At 43.4% G+C, this 17,174-nt stretch overlaps 1 protein-coding gene across 1 annotated transcript in view; it reads left to right on the top strand.

Annotated features, from left to right (window-relative positions):
• The first annotated feature begins 480 nt into the window (after positions 1-480).
• TGM5 (transglutaminase 5) overlaps positions 481-17,174 on the top strand; it is a 41,874-nt gene continuing 25,180 nt past the window's right edge. Inside the window, exons 1-6 of the mRNA XM_049781696.1 lie at positions 481-489; positions 1,256-1,417; positions 3,783-3,843; positions 11,853-12,032; positions 12,172-12,411; positions 16,496-16,614. Of these exons, the coding sequence (XP_049637653.1) occupies positions 481-489; positions 1,256-1,417; positions 3,783-3,843; positions 11,853-12,032; positions 12,172-12,411; positions 16,496-16,614 (771 nt within the window). The remainder of the gene's footprint in view (positions 490-1,255; positions 1,418-3,782; positions 3,844-11,852; positions 12,033-12,171; positions 12,412-16,495; positions 16,615-17,174) is intronic.

Here is a 17,174-nt window from a genome sequence, read left to right as displayed (position 1 = left end):
CTGGTCATACAGCAGCAAGCAGGAGGATGGCCAGGCAGGGACCCCACAGGGAAACTCTGGTTTGAGAAGAGGTGAGACTGTGGAACAAGAAGGGGAGTCTACACAAGGCCAGCACCCAGGCTCCTGGCTGCTGCTTTCTGGTCACCTCAGCTGTGTCTGAGACACCTGTCTTTATGTTCTTTGGTTGGTAACTTTGGGGTTTGCGTTGTTGCAATGTTATTGTGTGATATAAAGCAATATGCTCTGGGCAAGTCCTAATCCTCTCAAGTGTGACCTCAGACTTTCTCTTGAGTGACCCAAGTTCACAGATGACTCTGGCTCCCTCAGGTACAAATTGATCACTGTAGTGGCATCAGCCCACTTTCCCTCATAGGGTTGCCATAGGATCCATCCAATGAGAAAATGTCTGAAGTGTTAGAACTGGAGTGGCTACCAAAAGTGGCAAAATGGCAGATCCAGGTACCAGAGAATTGAGGCTCCATGGCCAGGGTGATGACACAAATGTCACTGAGTCTGAGGTGGTGTGCTCTGAGGCATCAATGTCTGACAACTTTATTATAATCAAGTTGAAGTTGAAGTTCTGTCTCCCAACTCACAATTCCAGCCACACCTCCTGAGCTAGGCTTGCTGCCCAATGAGACCAAGCAAGGCCAGGCCACAGTTGACTGTCTCAGTGTATTTGATGCCCCATACCTATGACAGAAAAAGCAGATGGTGATTCCTGTACCCTTGAGATTGTTTTTGTATGCTAGAGCCATATGCCTAGGAGGCAGACTTGGCAGGGAGCAGGAAGGACAGTCCAAATAACAATCTGAAGAGAAGGAAGAAGGAAGGAGGAAGAGCCATCATTAAAAGGAAAATGAGCTCCCAGGACTACAGAATTGTGATGGAAGAAAATGGATATGGTCACATATTAAGATCATGGACTACTGGTCTGAAGCCAATAAAATCAAATGGTTAATTCCTAAAAAAAAATTAGTTTTGTAAACTAATGTTCACAGAGACCTCTCATCTCATCTTCCATTTCTGCAGAGATAAGAAGAAGGAAACAGATGAATGCCCTTAATTTCTTCCCATCACAAACCACTAGGTTCTGACCCAGAGTTCAGGTCCCCTACTTCAATCAACAAGAAATCTAAAAAACAAAAACAAAGAATCTAGAACTTGCCTGAGGACAAGTTGGGACTCTATAGCAGGGCCACGGTTAGCACCCTTGTCTCTCAGTCTTAGTAAAATCTGGGGTTCCTCACCCCAGTTTGCCAGAGCTGGCCTACTCGACAGGCTTAGCCAGGGAGTCCATAGCTCCTATCGGAGTGTCTATAACCTGCTCTGTGGTCCTCCCCTGGGCATTGCAGATGCTACTCAACTCTGCTGGAGCTCTATCTCCTCCCACCCCAATAAGCGTGCAAATGCTAAGGTGTGCACACGCCCTTCCCTAGCACACTCCCCTGTGTCATCTGTCAGTAGGTTGGTGGAAATCAAAGGAAAGGCTACATCTAGAAATCATGAGCCCAAAGCCATAGGCCATTGCTCAATGGCCATTAGGGTCCCTCCTCTGCTCTCTAGATCCATTCTCCCTGGCTCTACTTATATTTATTCCTGTACTCACTATTTGGCTGTCCTACCAACCTCCCTTTTTCTCCCCAAGCAGAATGTGGCAATGAAGTCAAACATTTACCTTTCTGTTCTCACACGTCATTTTTCAGTTCATTTATTCCATCAGTTTCAAAATATAGAAAGCTGATTATACTTTAGGAATGGCACAAAACACATCTGGGGCTCTGGAGTTGGCTGCCTATGTCCAAAATCTGTCTCTCTGTATGTGTGTGTGTGTGTGTGTGTGTTTGTGTGAGTCTGTGTGTGTCTTTGTGTGTGTGTGATCTTTAGAAAGTCAAGGTTTTTCCATTTCAACTTCCTCATCTGCAATGCAGGAACAATTAAAGCACTTAACTTGTGGGGATGGAGTGACAAGGGACATTGTACATTTCAAAAATTAAGAGTACAACTTATAGGGCCGGAGAGATAATATAGAGGTAGGGCATTTGCCTTGCAATGCAGAAGGATGGTGGTTCGAGTCCCAGCATCCCATTGGGTCCCCTGAGCCTGCCAGGAGCGATTTCTGAGCAGAGAGCCAGGAGTAACCCCTGAGTGCTACCAGGTATGACCCAAAAACAAACAAAAAAAGAGTACAACTTACAAGAAATTATTGGTTTTACTGGTAACTACCACTGTTAGCCTCTATCATTACTAAGTACTGGGAATACAGACCAAGATAAAGACCAGGTCCTGAAGGTGGGGGATCAAATACATATTTATATTAAAGAGCTTGTAAGAAATCTAAGGCTGCATAAAAGGAGCTCTAAGAAAGGATGTCAGAAAGACTTCCTAAAGGGAATGCTTGAACCTAGATTCTGGTTAGTGAAAGAACATTTCAGTGAGAGAGAGAACAACATGCCTAAGAGCACAGATGCTCAGAAGCACTGGAGTCCAGCATCTATGGAAGCTGAAGGATCTGGTCAACCTGATTACAAGGTGGGAAGGGAAATATCCTAAAGGGATGTGTTGAGAAGCTTGACCATTACCCCCATTAGGCCATAAAAGATCATGAGTTAAGGGGCCGGAGTGGTGGCGCTAGAGGTAAGGCGTCTGCCTTGCAAGTGCTAACCTAGGACAGACCATGGTTGGATCCCCCAGCGTCCCATATGGTCCCCCCAAGCCAGGAGTGATTTCTGAGTGCATAGTCAGGAGTAACCCCTGAACATCACCAGGTATGGCCCCCCCAAAACCAAAACAAACAAACAAACAAAAAGAAAATACAAGAGGAGGGGCTGGAGAGATAGCACAGTGGTAGGGTGCTTGCCTTGCATTCGGCCAACACAGGATGGATGGTGGTTCGAATACCGGCATCCCATCTGGTCCCCCATGCCTGCCAGGAGTGATTTCAGAGCACAGAGCCAGGAGTAACCCCTGAGAGCTGCTGGGTGTGACCCCAAAATAAAACAAAACAAATAAACCACCAAAGAAAATACAAGAGAAAAGAAGGAAGGTATTGAATAAGGCTCCCAAGGAGAAGAAACCAGAAAGTAGGGGGGAGGAGCAGGAGAAATGTCCCATGAATGAGAAAGGTGGGGTGGGGTTAAGGGTGGTCTTAGTGGAGTGTCCCATCCATTCCTCATGAAAATCTACTTCCTCCTTCTATGCTTTTATCTCCCCATGCTCACTCCATGGCCTTATATTTTTCACTCAGTGCCATTTATATATAACCTTTCAACTATTTCTAAAACTCTTCCATTATTCCTCCAAGTATTTTTCCTCTACTGCTTTTATTTGCAATTCCCCTCCCCCCACTCTTCCATCCATCCAGGATCAGGCAGGTCTCACCCCAAATAGTACCTCTGCCGAAAGAGAAACACCTCCAAATTATACTGGGTGTGATCAAGTGTGGGATTTGCTTGTATTTGGTGTTGAAAAAGTAACTGAAATGGTTAAGTATTTTCTCAGACAAATACTTGAGTTGAGTCCTGAAATTAGCTGAGTCCTGGACTTAAGAGAAAACTCTCAAGTTCTCTGAACTGTAAAATGGAGCCTCAGCCCCCAATAGTTTTTCCTGTGGGAAGACAGTCCCCCACTACATCCGTTTATAGGGCTGTCAGCTCACGTCTCTCCATTGGGTCCTTCTGCAGCACAACCCAGGTTAAGGAATGCCCCATTGCTCAAGAAGTCTCAAAAGCCCACATGGGACCAGGCCCTGACAGTTCATTGGCCTTTATGCTTCCTCTCAGTCAAGCAACACTGCCAAGAAAAACCTGAAGGCAGGTGAGAAAACCAGTTGTGATCTGCCCAGTAAGCAAGTGGCAGTGTAGCAGCCAACCGCCCCGCCTTCAGAGTCTCCTGGAGTGTTGAGGATGGAAGGGAAAGCAGGCATTCCAGGACCAGTTTCCTGAAGCTCCAGGCCATCTAATTGTTCTATTTGGAGCAGCTTGGGAACCAGTGGCAGACATAATGGAGCAAGGTAGGCAAGGCCCATAGGGCTGTGGAATTCAGGGGGGTAAGATGACAGACTATACGAATCTCAATGGATGGTGGATTCAGAGAAGACAGAAACAAAGACTTGAGACCAGAAAGAGTGGAAACCTCTCAATTCTCAGAATTTGCTCATAGACTGAGATAAGAGAGAGGCTGACAACCAACACCAACTCTTTTGCTTCTGTCTCTCTATGGATTGGGAGTAGAGGCAGGGGTCATAAGCTCAAAGGCCTTTTCTGCCATTAGCTGACCCTTTGACATTGAATAAGTCACTTCTCAATTTCCCAGCCTTTGTGACTGAAATTAAAAGGAGTTGAACTGGGTATTCTTGAAGCTATCTTCTAACTTTAAAATTCTCAGACTCTTTTCATCTTCTCTTCTTGTGACCTTTAGTTACCCTAGACCTTATCTTAGCTAGTCTTTGCACCACCTCTCCCCTTCAATGCCAACTCTCTTGTTCTAGAAAGAAATGCTATGGAGGTAAAATGGTTAGTTGAGACCATTTGGAAGAATGAGCTAAAAAATTACAAATACAATAATCACAACTTTATTTACATTTGTCACTTTAATTTTTGTACAGTTAAATTACATTAAAATTTATGCATATAATTAATTAATTAAAGCAATAATCACAAATAAAGTTTCAGCTAATGGCTGCTACCCATAACTCCAGACTTAACTTGAGAGAAACCAGTTAGAAATCTTCTGTCTACCCAATGTATGCACATACTCAGACATTCAATGTAATACACAGGATTCACATATGTGATTTTTTCTTTGGAATATCCATGAAACTATCTTATTATACAGAGCTTTCTACAACTTGGTTGCTCTTTCCCTCAATAGGGTATCTTGATCTCTTTCCATGCCACTTATTAACTAGTCTCTACATCTATTTCAATGTTGTTCACTTTACACAGTGTTTCATAGTATGAGTGAAAATAATTTATTTATCCAATCTTGTATTGATGGCTATCTGGTTTGTTTCCCAATTTCCAGTTGTACGGGTAATATTGTACATTCTTATCTGTCTCTGTACTTATATGGGAGGATCTTTCAAGGATAAACACCGAGATTACTTTACAAGTTCTTATCTTAGTTTCCTTCCAGCTTCCCTGATTGTTTTACCCTATCCTCTTCATACATTTTTTTTTTCGTTTTTTTGGGCCACACCCAGCGGTGGTCAGGGGTTACCCCTGGCTATCTGCTCAGAAATAGCTCCTGGCAGGCACAGGGGACCATATGGGACGCCGAGATTCGAACCAGCCACCTTAGGTCCTGGATCGGCTGCTTGCAAGGCAAACACCGCTGTGCTATCTCTCCGGCCCCTCTTCTTACATCTTAAAGAACACATCCCCAATATTAAATGTGACTTCTATTGAATAACTAGTGGAAGAACGGAGGAACCTTTCCTATGTTACAGACAGAGACGAACTTGGCACGGGATATATCCAGAGGCTGACATTTGGTCTCAGTGCTTGCTATCAGGCAGATGCTGCCACACCTATTAAGGCTGGATTATGTGCCCAACCCAAATTAGAGCCAATTTTTTATCTGCCTAGTCAGTTAGTCTCCATAGGGAGTGAATCTCTTTGCACCTCTAGGAAAAAGCAAGTACTTTCCCAACTGGCAGTAAGTTGAAAGTTTTTTTTTTATAAATGAGTAGAGCTGGCAATCTGTGGCAATTGATGGATAATGGGATGAGCACAGGATTAGGCTGAATAACCCTAGGTTTAACTTTAGGCAAGACATTTAATCTGCCTGAGCCTTTATTTTTTCATCTCCAAGTATGCATAACGTGACATTTCATCCCTCCAGCTTTATAGTAAGCAATGAGATTCTATCTCAGAGTTCCTAGAAGATTATTTGACACATAGGAGACGGCACCCCACTAGGTTATTGATTGAGTCTAAAATAAATACAGGGTAATTTGCAAAAGTAGAGACTTACTTGATAGAGAACTTTTGAATAACAACCACACACATTATGTTTATAATACTTCTACAAGACAAACTATCCTATGGAACTGAAAGATATGCTGAGTAAAGAAAGGGATAGAGACAGAATGATACAACAAGGTAACAATGAAGGGCCAAAGACAACACAGTGAGAGAACTAAAATGGGGAGGTTGAGAGGAAAGGAAATTGAGATACTTGTGGGAGGGAGGGGAGTACAAATTGGTGGTGTGAGTGGTGTTGGAATATGCACATAGAAAAGCATCATTAATAATATTTTGGGGGCGGAGAGATAGCACAGCTGTAAGGCGTTTGCCTTAAACGCAGAAGGACAGTGGTTCGAATCCCGGCATCCCATACGGTCCCCCGAACCCCGGCAGGAGCGATTTCTGAGTGCAGAGCCAGGAGTAACCTCTGAGCACTGCCGGATGTGACCCAAAAACAAACAAACAAAAATTTTAAATTGTATTACCTCAGCTTATTTTTGAAAAAATATTTTTAAAAATCTACCTATTACCCAATTATACCACCATTCTTGCAGCATCTTAAAAAATCTAATCTAAGGGCCGGAGAGATAACATGGCGGTAAGATGTTTGCCTTGCATGCAGAAGGTCGGTGGTTTGAATCCCGGCATCCCATATGGTCCCCCGAGCCTGCCAGGAGCAATTTCTGAGCATAGAGCCAGGAGTAACTCCTGAGCACTGTGGGGTGTGACACAAAAATAAACAAACAAACAAACAAAAAACCTAATCTATTTGTTGTTTTTATAGATTTTCCTATTCTGCATATTTCAGATAAATGGAAGCAGTCAATGTGACATTTTGTGCTTTTTTTCTGTTTTTGCTTGTGTTACTTGTTACTATGTTTTCAAATTTCATCTATATTGTAGTATATTCAGCCCTTAAAGCATTTTATTTAAGGAAAATGCATCACATAGTTGACATAGTTGATCATAATACATTTGTTTTCAGGTGTTGAATTAAATCAATGAATGAGTCCTTGATGGTGCTGGATGATGGGGAGGCCTTTCTCAGCTTGCCCAGCACCTGCACCCCACTTCCTGCCTGTGGGTCTGAGGGTTCAGGATAAAGGCGAGAAATGATCCACAAGCAGTCAGTAGAAGTCAGGAGACAAGCCGCTTTATTGATAAGGCCCTAGCCACCATGTGCGTTTTCTTACACGGCTTCTGAACTAACCTTTTAAGCAGCCTCCATAAGCTGCCCTGTATCTAATCCTGTCTCTGCTCTCTACATCCTGCGTTCTTCTCCTGAAGCTTCTCTCACTCCTCTCCCCCCCCCCAATCTCTCACTGAATCTTCCCCTCTGCCACAGCTGGTATGGGGTCTATGGAAGGTAACAAAGGGGTTGTCTTAGGGGCAGAAGGGGGGATTCAGAGGGAGATTCAGCAAGAGAGGCAACAAGAGAAGCCTCAGCAGGAGGAAGCAGGATGGGAAGATGAGAGATGGTTGGATGCAGAGAGGCTGCTTAGCTTAGAAGCCACACAAGGTGGCTAGGGCCTTATAATAAATCTTCATGTCTCCTGACTTCTGACTGCTGTGGATCATTTCCTCGCCATCACCCCGAACTCTCAAACCCACCAGAGCAAAGAAGATGCAGGCACCTGGCCAGGCCAAGAAAGGCCTCACCATCCATCCATCATCATCCAGCCTGATCAAGGACTTATAGTAATTTAATTAAATCTACACTCATGTAAGTGAAAACAAAGTTATTAGAAAAAGAAAAAAAATAAAATGTAAGAGAAGAAAAAGAAAGAAAAAAGAAAAAGTACAGTAGCGAGCATATATGTGAAAATTATTGTATCTCCAATGAAGTCATTAATACAATGGCAGAAAGTTTAGTCAACTCTTGTTAGCTGTCCATTCTGTTTAATTGCTGTGATCCTGTAAAAATGACAGCATCAAACAAATGAAGTTGTCCAGAGATTCAAAGAAATCCAAATAAATTTAAATGTATTTGTTTACAAATAAATGCAAAATAATTATTTCTATATATTTGAAAAAGACTTAATTTTAATTTAAGTTTTTTCAAATGTATAGAAATAATTACTTTACATTTATTCATATTATATTCTACTATATTTGAATTTATTTTATTTTATTTTATTTTATTTTATTTTTGGTTGTTTTTTTTTTTTTTTTTTTTTTTTTGGTTTTTGGGCCACACCCGTTTGACGCTCAGGGGTTACTCCTGGCTATGTGCTTAGAAATCGCCCCTGGCTTGGGGGGACCATATGGGACGCCGGGGGATCAAACCGCGGTCCTTCCTTGGCTAGCGCTTGCAAGGCAGACACCTTACCTCCAGCGCCACCTACCCGGCCCCTTATTTTTGGTTTTTGGGCCACACCCGGCGGTGCTCAGGGGTTACTTCTGGCTGTCTGCTCAGAAATAGCTCCTGGCAGGCACGGGGGACCATATGGGACACCGGGATTCGAACCAACCACCTTGGGTCCTGGATCAGCTGCTTGCAAGGCGAACACCGCTGTGCTATCTCTCCAGGCCCTTGAATTTATTAATTATAACATTGTACACGATTTGTTAGGATTTGCTATATTCAAGATCATGTCATATATAAGGGTAATCTTGCATCTTTTTTGAATGTATGTTGGCTAGAAGCTCCAGTGCAATATTGGAGAAATGGGCAAAAAGGATTCTTGCTTCTGATTTTCAGAGGAAAGCCTCTAGTTAGTGTTTCACTAACTTATGACTTTACTTGTGTCATCGTCATAGATATCCTTTTTTCAGGTTGAGGACATTTTCTTTTGTCTTGGGAGAAAAATTATATGTTGAATATTTTTTAAGTTATTAAAGTATTTAGGGGAATGTTTATGGGCCACACCCAGCAGTGCTCAGGGATTACTCCTGCTATGTGCTCAGGAATTATTCAGATCATATAGGATGCTGGGAATCAAATCTGGGTTGACCATATGCATGGCAAACGCTCTTTCTTCTGTGCTATTCCTCTAGCCCCTGAAAATGTACTTTCTTTTTTTTTTTTTTTTTTTTTTTTTGGTTTTTGGGTCACACCAGCAGCGCTCAGGGGTTACTCCTGGCTTCATGCTCAGAAATCGCTCCTGGCAGGCTCGGGGGACCATATGGGACGCCGGGATTCGAACCGATGACCTTCTGCATGAAAGGCAAACGCCTTACCTCCATGCTATCTCTCCGGCCCCTGAAAATGTACTTTCTCAGACCTCCAGAAATATTTTTATATTTCCTTTTTTTCCATTTAATTATTTATTTAGGTTTTGGGGCCAAACCTGGTGGCATTCAGGGGTTACTCCTGGCATGGATATAATGTTGAAGTAAACCGCCAGTTTTTTCTTATTAATTTGTGCCTGGTGTCAGAAGACACATTAAAAAGCAAATATAGGGGCTGAAGAGATAGTACAGGGAATAAGGTACTTGTCCTGCATGCAGTTGACCCCAATTCGATCTCTGGCTTATTTGGTTTCCCCAAGTACTGCAAAGATAACTCTTGAGCATTCCTCCAGAAATAGCCCCTGAAAACTACCAGGTGCGGCTCAATCCCCTTTCCCAAACCCAAGGAAAAGAAAAGTAATTTTAAAAATATATGAATATGAAAAAATATATATATGAATATGGGGCCACAGTGGTGGCGCAAACGGTAAGGCATCTGCCTTGCCCGTGTTAAGCCTAGGATGGACTGCGGTTCGATCCCCTAGTGTCCCATATGGTCCCCCAGGCCAGGAGTGATTTCTGAGCGCATAGCCAGGAATGACCCCTGAACATCACCAGTGTGGCCCAAAATAAAAAAAAAAAATCTATCGGGGCCAATGAGATGGCGCTAGAGGTAAGGTGTTTGCCTTGCAAGCTCTGACCAAGGAAGGACTATGGTTGGATCCCCCGGCATCCCATATGGTCCCCCCAAGCCAAGGGCAATTTCTGAGAGCTTACCAGGAGTAACACCTGAGCATCAAATGGGTGTGGCCAAAAAACAAAACAAAACAAAACAAAAAATCTGAATATCACATGCTGAGTCTAAAACTAGTAAGAGCTTAATAAAAAAAAATTGTTTGGGGCCGGAGAGATAGCATGGAGGTAAGGCATTTGCCTTTCATGCAGAAGGTCATCAGTTCAAATCCGCCTTCCCATATGGTCCCCCGTGCCTGCCAGGAGCAATTTCTGAGCATGGAGCCAGGAGTTTCACCTGAGCACTGCCAGGTGTGACCCAAAAACCACGCACACACACATACACACACACACACACACACACACAAAAGCAAATAAAATTGTTCATATTGAATGACAATTTAGCATAAAATTAACTTTTCAAAAATTTTTCAGAAAAGCAGAAGTTTCCTATGAATTATGCAGAAGGTCTTGGAATATCAATAGGAAATAGGAAGAAACTTAGGCAAATGAGAATAGGTCCCAGTGGAAAGAGGATCTTGAATAGGTCTTGGAGTACAGATGGAATTGGTCAGTAAAGGGCTTTCTACTTGGAGCTATATCAGGGACAAGAGACACCTATGGGTAGATCTACCATTTTATTAAGACGTATTGACTAGAGGAGCAGAGCATGCTGGGAGTAGAGAGAAGTGAGAGTGCAAGTATAAGGTCAGGCACCGAGGCTATGAGTATCAGGAAAAGGATTTTGTCTTTAACATGGTGATTCTAGGCATCTTAGAACTTCTATCAAAAAACAATGGCAAGCTCAGCTTCTTACAAAATAACAAAAACAAACACAAAAAACAAAACAACTGAAGATGTATTGAGACATGGGTGGTGGAAAATGGCAGAAGACTGATAGTGACTGTTATTAAGAATAATGGGGCCGGGCGGTGGCGCTAAAGGTAAGGTGCCTGCCTTGCCTGCGCTAGCCTTGGACCGACCGCGGTTCGATCCCCCGGTGTCCCATATGGTCCCCCAAGCCAGGAGCAACTTCTGAGCACATTCTGAGCCAGGAGTAACCCCTGAGCATTACCGGGTGTGGCCCAAAAATAAAAAAAAAAAAAAGAATAAGGTGAGAGGCTGGAGAGATAGCACAGTGGTAGGGCATTTGCCTTAGATGCAAAAGGACGGTGGTTCAAATTCCAGTATCCCATATGGTCCCCCAAGCCTGCAAGGAGCGATTTCTGAGCGTAGAGCCAGGAGTAACCAATGAGCGCTGCTGTGTGTGACCCAAAAACCAAAAACCAAAAAAAATAAAAAAGGGAGGAGAGGTCAAAACCATGGAAGTATGGAAATGGACAAGTGAACACTGAATGGATCTAGAAGAGAACAGGAAGGATTAGCCAACTGTTAATTAAAGTTTGTGAGTCCAGGTCTTTATAGACCAAAGAGACCATGGGTGAATATGGAGAACCCACAATGGAACTCCTCCTGGCAAGGCACACTTGAAGAACAGAGTGGAGTTTACCTGTGTTTTCACACAAGTTCCAGAAGACCAGAAATGGCCCTTACTTTAAATATTCACAGAAAACTCAGCAATCAGGGCATTAGTGGTGTTCAGAGAGCCATAATAGCCAAATGGCTTGACAAAGAACAATTCGGGTCTGGATCCCAGAAGAGGGGTTAGATAACTTTCTCGAGATAGCACACTTGGGCCCGGAGAGATAGCACAGTGGCGTTTACCTTGCAAGCAGCCGATCCAGAACCAAAGGTGGTTGGTTCGAATCCCGGTGTCCCATATGGTCCCCTGTGCCTGCCAGGAGCTATTTCTGAGCAGACAGCCAGGAGTAACCCCTGAGCAACGCTGGGTGTGGCCCAAAAAACAAAAAACAAAAAAACAAACAAAAAAGAGATTGCACACTTAGTGAGTAGTGGACAGAATTCAACCAGTTGACAAAACCCTGCTATTTCTTCTTTCCCCTTCCTGCACTACTGCAGGGCTTGAAGTGGCCCTGACAGACCTCCAGAGCTCCCGGAACAATTTGTACCACCACACAGAAGAGATCAGCTCTGACCGTCTCCTTGTTCGCAGGGGCCAGGCCTTCAATATCACTCTGTACTTCAGGGGCCGGGCCTTCCAACCTGGTCTGGACAACATCATCTTTGTGGTTGAGACAGGTGAGGTATTGATTGGTTCATAGGGTGTGTGTGTGTGTGTGTGTGTGTGTGTGTGTGTGTGTGTGTGTCTGAAAGTCTCAAAGGTTTGAAAGGGTCTAAGAGATTACCACAGGGGGCTTCATCTCTGCTTCTGTCCCAGGACCACTGCCAGACCTGGCCAAGGGGACTCAGGCTGTGTTCAGCCTGACAGGTCGTGGGGGCCCCTGGATCGCCTCAATGGAGAATAACAATGCCACTTCTCTGGAGGTGAGACTATGCGCACCTCCCATGGCGGCTGTGGGACGATACCACTTGAAGATCCGCTTAGAAACCTTTCAAGGGTCTACGTTGGCCTATCAGCTTGGGGAGTTCATCCTGCTCTTCAATCCCTGGTGCTCAGGTAAGGCAGTTTGTTCATGTGGGGTTTCCTCACCTCTTCCCATTGGTTAATACCACATAGAGCCAGGCTCAAGCATTTTCAAACCTTAGCTCCCTGGCTTCCTATGATTCTGTGCTGTATCTTGCATACAGCATTCTCTCCCAATCACCATTGACCAGGTAAGAAGTCCTTGCTATTTATGTGCTCATTCAGAATTCTATAACCATGAGCCAAGTCATGCATACTTAAAAAAGAGAGCTGGGACTGAAGAGATAGCATGCAGCCAACCCTAGATAGACACGGGTTAGATCCTCAGCATTCTATAAGGTCCCGGGAGCCTGCAAGGATCGATTTCTGAGCACAGAGTCAGGAGTAACTCCTGAGCACCACCAGGTGTGACCCCCCCAAAAAAAAGAGAGAGAGCTATTTTAATTAAATTTGACTAGTATTAACATTTCTCTTTATCATACAGATAAATAATGTAATCCATTATAAGAGTAACAAATGTATGACACTGACTGTGGAATAACCCAAAGGGTGAATAAAACCTTATCCTAATCCCCATGCTCTCATTTGTGAAGAAATGTTTTCCTGTAGACTTAAAAAATGTTCAACTATTTAGCAAACATGTATTTACATATACATGCTTACATGTATGTGATTATATAATACTTATCAAGATTGTGTTTATATTATATAAAGTATGCTCTCAGTTTCTTTTTTTCATTTAATAGTTCAACTTTGAGTATACTTTTCTGTCTGTATCTTATTTTAACACAATTTTTCGCTGTCTGGATTTATATCAGATGTTTTAAACCAGTTCCCTGTTTATGGGCATTTTTTTAATCTTCATTTAAACACCGTGGTTACAAACATGACTATAGTTGTATTTCAGTCACAAAAAGAGCACCTCCCTTCACCAGTGCAGCATTCCCAACTCCAATGCACCCCATTTCCCTCCACCCACACCCCCTCCCTGTATTTGAGATAGGCATTCTATTTCTCTCACTCATTAACATTGTCATGATAGTTAGTATAGTCATCTCTCTAACTAAACTCACCACTCTATGTGGTGAGCTTCACATTGAGAGTCGGTCCTTCCAGCACCATTTTTGTTGTCTCTGGACATTATTACAATAATGTCTTTTGTTTTTCTTAAAACTCATAGATAAGTGAGACTATTCTGTGTGAGTCTTTCTCTCCCTCTGACTTATTTCACTCAGCATAATAGTTTTCGTGTCCATTCATGTATAGGAAAATTTCATGACTTCATCTCTCCTGAAGGCTGCATAATATTCTATTGTGTATATGTACCAGAGTTTCTTTAGCCATTCATTTGTTAAAGGGCTTCTCAGTTGTTTCCAGAGTCTGGCTATTGTAAATAGTACTGTGAAAAATATAGGTGTGAGAAAGGGATTTTTGTATTGCATTTTTGTGTTTCTAGGGTATATCCCTAGAAGTGGTATAGCTGGATCATAGGGGAGCTCAATTTTCATTTTTGTGAGGAATCTCCACATTGTTTTCCATAAAGGCTGGACTATATGACATTCCTGTTAATGGGCATTTTTGGCTTATGTCTTACACAAAGAAAGCTATATTCATCATCCTAGTACCACCTTCCCATAGCCCCTTTCCTGTCCACTGAGTGGCACTGCAGTGGGAGAGTGTGGAGGAAACCCAGACTTAGTGACAACAGATGGAGTCCAAGGTAGAGCAGAGAGTGGGAAAGGCATGAGAAGCTGAGGGAAAGAAAAGGGGCTGGTATATTTGGGACTGAGGCCAGACTCATAAGGCTTACTTGGACTCAGAGGATGTCCCCCCACCACACACACACACACACACACACACACACACACACACACACACACACACACACACACACACACATACACACACACACCCCACACACACACACACACACACACCCCACACACACACCCACACACACGGTTCAAACATACTGAGTCTTTCCCTCCCTCTTCACCTGAGCTGTAGGAAGTGGTGTCTATCGGACTTTTTCTTTCAAGACTAGTAACACTCTTCCTGGCCCTTCCTCTAGGTCCCAAGGACACCCAATATGAAAGTCCAGAGGAAGGAGCTAAAGCTAGGACTCCCAGCTGTCCCAGCACTATGTTTAGGATATGATTGGAGTCTCTGTAGCCAGGCCATTGAGAGATTCCACTATGAGGAAGTGTGTATGAGGTCTCAGCCTGCCGCTCTCATTCCTGACAAAAGCTCCTTCAGATGCTTCTCAGCAGGGGCTTCTCTCCTTGCAGCCAGGCTATGTCTAGGGGTATCGCAGAAGGGAGGAGAGGACCCTTACCTCAAGGTCAAGAAGAGCTTCCAGATTGTTCTAGGATACTAAATAAAAAGTGCTGGGTCCAGGGTCTTTTGTTTGTTGAGAACCTTAAAAATGTAATTTTGAGATCCAGGAAGATAGCTAAGCAGTCAGAAGTATACACAAGGACCCAAATTTGAACTGCAGATCTTTATGGACCCTGAGTACCACTGGATATAGTCTGGAGGCCCCTGAAAACTATAGAGTGTGACTCTGGAGGCCTCCAATTGCCTCTGTGATGCAGGTGGCATCACAGGGCCCAAGTCTTGAGTCCTGGCATTGACCACCTGTTCAGGTTGTACAAGTATTACTGGGAGTGGTCCGAGGTCCTTGAGGATGACTGGGAGCTTCCCCTAAGTGTATTGTGGATATTTTTTTGAAATATACTTTTATGCCATAAAAGTATGTATATATGTAAGTTTTTTTTTAGCAGAAATCAATTCATGTAGGGCCAGAGAGATAATACAGGGTGTAGTCTGCTTGCCTAGCACTCTCTCTAGCATCCCATATGGTTCATTGAATCCACAAGAGTAATTCCTGAGCCCAGAACTAAGAGTAATTCCTGAACACAACCAGATATGGCCCCTAAACAAACAAACAAAAATTGAATTTGTGCTCTGAATTTATTTTTATGTGACCCATTTAAAATTACCAAACTACACTCAGCTCCATGTCTTCATTTTTGGGGGAGAAGTTTGAGATCACACCTGGTAAATGCTTGGCAGCTACTCCCTATTCTGTGCTAGGGATCATAGACAGAGGTGCTTGGGGGACCAAATGAGGTCCTCAGCACACAAGGCAATACCTGAAGCTTTGTACTACTTCTTACTCCAAGATCCACTATCTTTATTGTTGCAAATCAGCCCTTGATGGGGCTGGATGATGGTGGGATGGAGGAGGAGGTTTTTCTCCTCCAACTCAGACCATGCGTCTACCACCCTGTTCAGCCGGCAGTTCTGAGGTGATAGCGGCAGGTAGAAAACTCACAGGCAGTCAGGCTTCAGGAGATATCAGCTTTATTCAGTGGATAAGGCTGAAGCAAAAGCCCAGAATCAGGCCCAGTAAAAGCCTCGTTTTATACACAAGAATCAGGTACCACCCTAGGGTGGGAGCAGAATGCCAAGTAAGACATAATCCAATATACTATTACCAGGTCACACCCTAGGATAGGGCACAATTATTGATTAGGGTAGAATCAGTAACCCAACACTTTATCTACAATTTTACCTGCTTATGCTAATAATACATAGAATCTGTGATGGAGATGGCTATTACTTAGAACAGGACCTATAAGTGTTGCTTACTTTCAATATTAAAGAAGCACTCTGATGCACTGCATAATACCTAAATCTTTGTATAGTTTTCCTAGAGTAAATTTCTACAAAGGAATCATGAGGTTCAGGTCAATTTCTAAGCTTAGCTGAGTGAGCAAAGGAGGAGCAGGCATAAAGATCACTTGGGCTTGGGATCAAATTTCACTTGATACCTGGTTCTCCATTTGGGCATTTTACTATGGCATTTTACTATGTAAACAGATTTTGCAAAAAAAAAAAATCCACTTTATGATGCTACTAAATTCATATTGAACCTATTGCTGGTGTTGTCCGAGGTGTGAGGGTGTGTGAGGAGATCTTGCCAGTCCCCTTGGCATTAAACAGTGCCCTCTACAGAGTTCCACCTCTGTGCCACTGTGTTTTCTGGAGCTGCTAATGAGGACAAAAGTCAAGGCCTCCCTTGTGTTTTGTGTCCTCTCTCTCTGATTCCTAGGAGACGCTGTCTACCTGGACAGTGAGCCCCAGAGGCAGGAGTATGTGGTGAATGACTATGGTTTCATCTATCAAGGGAACAAAAACTGGATTCAACCTTGCCCCTGGAACTATGGGCAGGTGAGTCTGCCCATTCCCAGCCCTGCCAGGCTCTAGGGTCATGGTGCAAGAAGAGCTGGAGCAGGATAGGCAAGGAGCCTCATATACATTTCACCAGAACCACTCAGAAATGAGCATCATGTTGTACAAGGAAGCTGAGAGGGACCATATCAAGGAGCTAGAGAAAAAGAAGGTTGAAAATGGTCTTTGTTGGTCACACCAGATTTGGACTATCTAAAGGAAAGGGGAGTACCTAAAGGCTCCTCCTCCCAGGAACTCCACTGAGTGAGGGTGAGGATGAACAGACATGAGAGAAGTGGCATTGATGGTGCCTGTTTTTCTTTGTTAACTTGTTTCTAGGGGAACCAAGTTGCCATTCTCTCCCTTCATCCTCACAGCACTCAGGGATGTTCCTGTAGACAGCTGTCACACCAGAGACGTCAGTTCCTTGAACATGTCCTAATGAACAGGACAGAGGAGCAGGATTCATTCCCCTCCTCATCACTGTTGCCTTTTTATAAGTCTGTCTTAATGGTATATATAGTTTATATGTATACATATATATTTTCATTATAAATGTA

The sequence above is a fragment of the Suncus etruscus genome, chromosome 10, assembly GCF_024139225.1.
Source record: "Suncus etruscus isolate mSunEtr1 chromosome 10, mSunEtr1.pri.cur, whole genome shotgun sequence".
Classification (NCBI taxonomy): Eukaryota; Metazoa; Chordata; class Mammalia; order Eulipotyphla; family Soricidae; genus Suncus; species Suncus etruscus.
The sequence above is the reverse complement of the archived record's forward strand: the minus strand, read 5'-3'. Positions and strand labels throughout refer to the sequence as shown.